At 61.6% G+C, this 6,028-nt stretch overlaps 1 protein-coding gene across 1 annotated transcript in view; it reads left to right on the top strand.

Annotated features, from left to right (window-relative positions):
* TPGS1 (tubulin polyglutamylase complex subunit 1) overlaps positions 1 to 714 on the top strand; it is a 6,878-nt gene extending 6,164 nt beyond the window's left edge. The window contains exon 2 of the mRNA XM_007460425.1: positions 180 to 714. Coding sequence (XP_007460487.1) covers positions 180 to 714 — 535 coding nt within the window. The remainder of the gene's footprint in view (positions 1 to 179) is intronic.
* The last annotated feature ends 5,314 nt before the right edge of the window (positions 715 to 6,028 follow it).

The following is a 6,028-nucleotide window of genomic DNA, read 5'->3' as shown; positions in this document are numbered from 1 at the left end:
CCCCCCATAAGGTAACATTGAGCAAAGGCTCAAAGCCGTGGGGAGATGTGGGGGAGGGCGCTCCAGGCCAGGGCGCCGCTGGCGCAAAGGCCCTGAGGCTGGACGGGCCGGCGCGTTGGGGGAGGGGCCGGGGGCAGGGGCGGGGCTCTGGCGCGGCCCGACGGCCCCTCCGCCCACAGGACCGCCTTCAACAACAACGTCGGCGTGGCCTACGAGTGCCTGAGCGCCAGCGGGCGCAAGAAGAAGCCGGGGCTGGACGGACGCACGTACAGCGAGCTGCTGAAGCGCATCTGCCGGGACGGGGAGGCCCCCGAGGAGGTGGTGGCGCCGCTGTTGCGCAAGATCCAGTGCCGGGACCACGAGGCCGTGCCGCTGGCCGTGTTCCGCGCAGGGATGCTCACCTGCTTCGTGCTGCTGGAGTTCGTGGCGCGCGCCGGCGCCCTCTACCGGCTGTTGGAGGACCCGGGCCTGGCCGTGGCTGACCGCCACGTGGGCCAGGCCGTGCTGGACACGCTGGAGGGGGCCCTGCAGGCCAGCGACGACACCACGCCCGCGCGCTACCTGGAGGCCGGCTCGCGCCTGGGGCCCGACAGCCTGGCGCTGGCCATGGACCGCGCGCTGGTGGCCCGGCGGCCCAGCACCCCCATGACCCGGGAGGAGTTCCTGGAGAAGGCGGCCGCCCTCTTCATCGCCAAGGTCAAGCCCGTGGGCTGAGCCCCTCCCTCGGCCGCCGCTTCCTCCACCCGGATACCTGGGGCCCTCGGGGTACGGTTCACCGGGGCCAGGACTGGGGTGTCCCTGCATGCCAGGGGTGCAGGGAGCCCCCTCACCCAGATTCCCGCCTGGAATGATGCCCGAGCCCCCTTCGGGGGGAGGCCAAGGATCCCTTCCCGCCCGCCTGCCAAGGCCCCTCTCCTCAGCAGAAATAAAAATCTGTTCCCCAGGCTGACCTGGTGTGTGTGTGTGTGCGCGCGTGCGCGCGCGCACTCGTGTCCAGCCCCCAGCACGCTTCCCTGGAAATGCTCTCCACTCGGGCGCACCCCGGCCAGCCCCAGCGGGTCCCACCACTGCCCAGAAACCCGAGGGAGCCCCTGGACTCAGCTTTATGAGAGCAGAGGGCATTGGGGCACCCAGCGAGGTGCCCTGGAGGCACAGCCCCGAGACCTGGGAGGCATGGCTGGCCCCCAGCCTGCCCTCCACGAGCGCCCCGCCCCAGCAGTTCCTCCCTGGACCGCGGCTTCCCCAACCGCCAAAGGGAGAGGTCAGCTGGGCAGGTAGTCATGATGACCACTGAAACAGCTAACACGTCTGAGACCTGACAATGTCTTGACTCACCGCCACCCTATGTGGAAGGTAATCCACTGCCCGCATTTGGCACATGGAGAAAACAAGCCCAGAGGAGTGAAGGTCACAGCACCAGCAAGGGGCCAGCAGGGATCCGAACCCGAGCCCGCGCTCTGTAACCCAGAGCCACAGCACCTTCACCACCGCCATGGGGCCCGTCCGGGATCCAGGCACACCCGTGAGAGTCAACAAGCACCCTGGGCGTCCCCCTTTCCGCCAGCAGGAGCACATCCTGGACGGAGGATTCCACAGGGAGCAGATTCCCAGCCCAGGACAGTTGCAGGCGTGTGACTTCACTCTCGGCCTCAGTTTCCTCCTCTGTTAAATGGGACCCAGGGCACCCCGATTTTGATTGAGGGAGATCACATGGGGACAGAATCTAAAGCATTTTTCAAGCTACCAATGGCAGGGACCACCTTGCCTCCCATTTCCCAGCACCTGCCCTTGGCTGGTAATCGATAAACCAGTGAGTTGCGCTGTGTTTTCCAAAAGCAGCCACGGCTTTCTTTCTGTTCCCATTTGCTCTTCCTGAAACTCCCACCCCCGCTACAGAGGCAGGTAAGAGCTGGAATCTGCATCCCCTCTCCTTGCACTTGGTGGCTTTTGTGACAGTACTTGGTTTCCAGGGGATGCGGTGGCCACGCGGTAGCCTGAAGAAACACAGGCCTCACAGAGGTTCCTGACTGGAGACTCCTGCTTTGCAGGTAAATGAATGAATATTACTATTTCCAGCCACGAAGTTTGTGGGTCATTTGTTACATAACCAGAAGCTTCACAAAGGTGCCCCCCTCCGTCAGCATTAGCTGTTACTGACACTGCACACAGGAAATGGGCCGGCGTGTCAGCAGGTTGAGGCCCTTAGGGGGCTGGACGGCCTCGGGGAGCTGAGCTGTGCTGAGGCCCCTGCAGCATGGAGCTTGCGGCTGGGCAGGGCATCTGCCTGAAATGCGCAGTGCAGGTGGACTCATGGGCTCCAGCAGCCTCCGGTCAGCTCTGTGGTCCCCTGGACTAGACAGCGTGTAGCAGGTGTCACTGGTGCCACCAGATCCCCTTCCCATCTGCCGAGGCTCACAGCTGCCCCACCAGAGACCAAGCCATGTGGCCCAGGAAGCCTCATCCCCCCATCTGGGGCAGGAGTGGCCAGTGACCACCAGGGGATCCAAGAGCTGGCCCGCTTGCCTCATGGGACACTAACTCACATTCCAGGGTCCCCCCCGGATCAGGCTGAGGCCAACTCCATCTGGGGTCACCTTCCCTGCCCCACCACCTTCCCTCACTGCCACCCTTGAGTCACCATCACGCCTGGTCTTGGATCCTGAATTCCTGGTTTGACCGTTGACAAGCACAGCCTGGGGAGGCTGAGCTGTTCTGCTTATCTGACCTCACAGCAGCGTGGACGCTCGGCATCCCTGCCTTCCAAACCCCGCGCCCCCATGGTGTTCACTCCACAGCACCCCGAAGGCTCCTCTTCCCCAGCTTCCCTGGGGAAGGCGTCCTCCTTCTGTGTCAGGGGCCCCTCCTCTCCTTTCCTCATGCTTCCTCCTCACTTGGCATCTCATCCAGGCCATGGCTTCCATTACTGCCTGGTCACCAAGGAGTCTCAAATTCACATCTCAGGCCCAGCCCTGCTCTGCTCCAGCCCTGGAGAGCCAACCACTTGCTGGGCGTCTCCTCAGGGACATCCCAAGGACATCCCAGGCCTGCCACATCCAGGACGGAGCCTCCGGTCAGCCCCCCTGACCCTGGGGCTCCTCTGGAGTCTGTGGTCTCTGAGGAAGCCCCCAGTCCACCCAGGACCAGGGCTCAGCCTGGATGCCTCCCCTGTCCCCTCAGCTGGCCCTTCTCTGCATCCTGTAGGTTGCACATCATAGCTTCATCCTGCCTGCGCCTCCCCACACTGGTCCAGCCCTCATCCTCACTGCCCTGGGTGACCCCACCAGCCAGTAGGAGTGCTCCAGGCACCCTGGCCTCAGTGCTTGGTTCAGGAACAGCACGTGACTCCCAGCTGGCCAATGAGATGCAGCCCTGGGACTTTTTCTGGGGTGGCTGAGCTGGGAGGACCTGGGCCTGGATCCTGGAGCCATCTGGTCACCACAAGGCCTGTGAACACAGTGAGCACTCAGGAAAGCTGAGCAGAGAGACTCCCCAGCTGCTCTCCTTGACTCTGTCCCTTCACTCTGCCCCAGGCACACTGGTCTCTAGCTGGTCCGGCTTGTCCCTACCTCAGGCCTTTGCACGCGCTGTTCCCTTTCCCTGTAACACTGTTCCTCCAGACCCAAGGGGCTCACCCCATTCTGGTCCCCACTCAAATGCCACCTCCTGAGAGGCGCCTCCCCTGAGCCCCTATCCAAGATAACTCTCCTGCTCCACTCCCGTTGCTAATGCCTCACTATCCTTTACTTTTCTTCAGAGCAATTATTGCTATCAGAAGTTGCTTACTTATTTAACAGCTTGTTTATGTCCTTTCTCCCTGTCTCCCCAAGGGGAGGGATTTTTACATATTTTATTCACTACTGTACCCCCAGCACCTAGATTTGTCTGGAAGGCCGTGAATTAATTAATCAATTTTCCAGAGGAAGACTCTGATGCTCATAGAAGCGAGGGTATTCAGTTCCTGTAGCTGTCATAACAAACCACTGCAAAAACAAAACAACACAAACCAACAACAACAACAACAACAACAAAAAAAAAACCTCAGAAAACCCCACGACAACACAAGTTCATTATCTTACAATTCTACATTTGAGGACCATTTCCAAGTTCATGGCAGACCTAGATTTGAATTGAGGGCTCTTCTATTGCATGTGATGGAAGGCTCAACTCAGACTGGCTTAATAAGAAAAGAAGTAATTTATTGACTTGCACCATTGCAAGGGGAGGCCAGGCATGGCTGGATCCAGGAGCACAAACAGGGTCTTCAGCACTTTCTCATCAGTTGGCTCAGCTTTCCTGAGCGCCAACTTTGTTCACAGGCCTCGTGGTGACGAGATGGTCCTATAGCTCCAGGTCCAGGTTCTCCCAGCTCAGACATGTCAGCAGCATCGTGTCCCCAGAAAAAGGGCAAGTCACATGCTGTTCCTGAACCAACCACTGCAGCCAGGGGGCCTAAGGTACTCTGACTGGAGGACCCATCCCTGCAGCCAGGGCTTGACAATCGGTCCAACTGGAACCTTGCAGACTAAGAGTGGTAGACCCCATGGGAAAATGGAGGTGCTTTGGCCAGAAAATGGGCAGGTAGAAACCCCAGATGTCCACCACCTCAGGATGTTTCGGAGCCTGAGGTGCAGGCTTTCCTGGGGGACAAGGCCTCATGTGGGATCAGCTGGAGGGGCCATAAACCTGGTACCTCTCTTTACATTTCCAGGGCTGCCCCCACTCACCCAATAACTCCTGCAATAACTCCTGTGGGGTGTACGCAGGGAGACATCTTGGGAAACTTCTCTGGAAGAATCATAATTAATTCTAATTATTATTCATCAACAAGCTGCCACAGGACATCTTGGGAAACTTCTCTGGAAGAATCATAATTAATTCTAATTATTATTCATCAACAAGCTGCCGCGTGCCGAGGCTATGACACTGGTGCTATGGGCAGAGAATGAGGGGCAGAGAATGTGGGACAGAGAACGCTTGGAACAGTGGACAAACAGGGGTGTACAATCCACTTTATAGATGACGGGCCCCTCCAGGTCCCTTGGGGTGCAGGGCAGAGCCCCCTTACTGATGAAGCTGCTGCTATGCCCAGGGCTTTCTCAGACTGCTTCTTCCATCCCCACGGATGATATATTGTTTTCCTTCCCCAGACGGGTTTACCTGCCTGTCCTCAGCGGGGACCAGCCCAGGGCCAGGGGTCGGGGCAGCCGGAGGAGGAAATCAGCTCAGCTCAGCCCGAGGTGTTGGTGCAACTGTTGGCTGCCCGGGTCACCTGCCAGCAAGGCCACCACAGGCCTCGAGTGCCACGCCCACCCTCGTGGGGAGCTGTCACCTGCGGACGTGCAGGGATGGAGGCCAGGCCCCATCCCAACTCTCCGACCCAGAGCTGTGTGGGTGTCCGGGCCCGGGTCGCAGCCAGGTCAGCGCTCTGGCAGGGTCGGGGTGAAGCCCAGGGTGGGGTCAAAGGTCGGCCTGAGACGCGGGCACAGCCAGGGAGGGTCAGGGCTCTGGTCTGGGGTTGGGCCAGGACGGGTGCCAAGTCCACGCTGCAGAGGCGTGCCAAGTGGAGAGGGGGCTGCGAGCGGCGGGACACTCCTGGCTTCAGCGCCCCCGGGGAAACTGAGGCTCCGGACAGCTCCGCCCCGGCCCCGCCCCGCAACGGGACGTCACAAAAAGGCCCCAAAAGCGCGGCGGGCCGAGCCGGGCGGCGCAGCGCAGCCCTGCCCGCGGCCCCGCGCACGGGGGTCCTGGCCGCTCGTCCGAGCTGGGGCGGCAGCGGCAGCTTCCCAGGGTGTCGGAAGCGGCGAAGCGCCTGCGCGGGCAGCTCCCGGCTCCCGGCTCCCGGCTCCCGGCGGCGCGCTCAGCGGCGGTGGTAGGGATCGCTTCCCGGCGTGCCCCGCGGAGGGGCGCGCAGGCGCGGTCAGGGCGGGCGGAGCGCAGGCGCGGGCGGCGGGGGCGGGGCGCGGAGGCTGAGGCGAGCGCCGGGCGGCGGTGCAGAGCGACTGGAGAGCCCGGCGGCCCCGGGCCCGGC

The sequence above is a fragment of the Lipotes vexillifer genome, unplaced genomic scaffold (assembly GCF_000442215.2).
Source record: "Lipotes vexillifer unplaced genomic scaffold, Lipotes_vexillifer_v1.1 scaffold225, whole genome shotgun sequence".
NCBI classification, from domain to species: Eukaryota; Metazoa; Chordata; class Mammalia; order Artiodactyla; family Lipotidae; genus Lipotes; species Lipotes vexillifer.
Note: the sequence above shows the minus strand (reverse complement) of the source record. Positions and strands in the feature narration are given on the sequence as shown.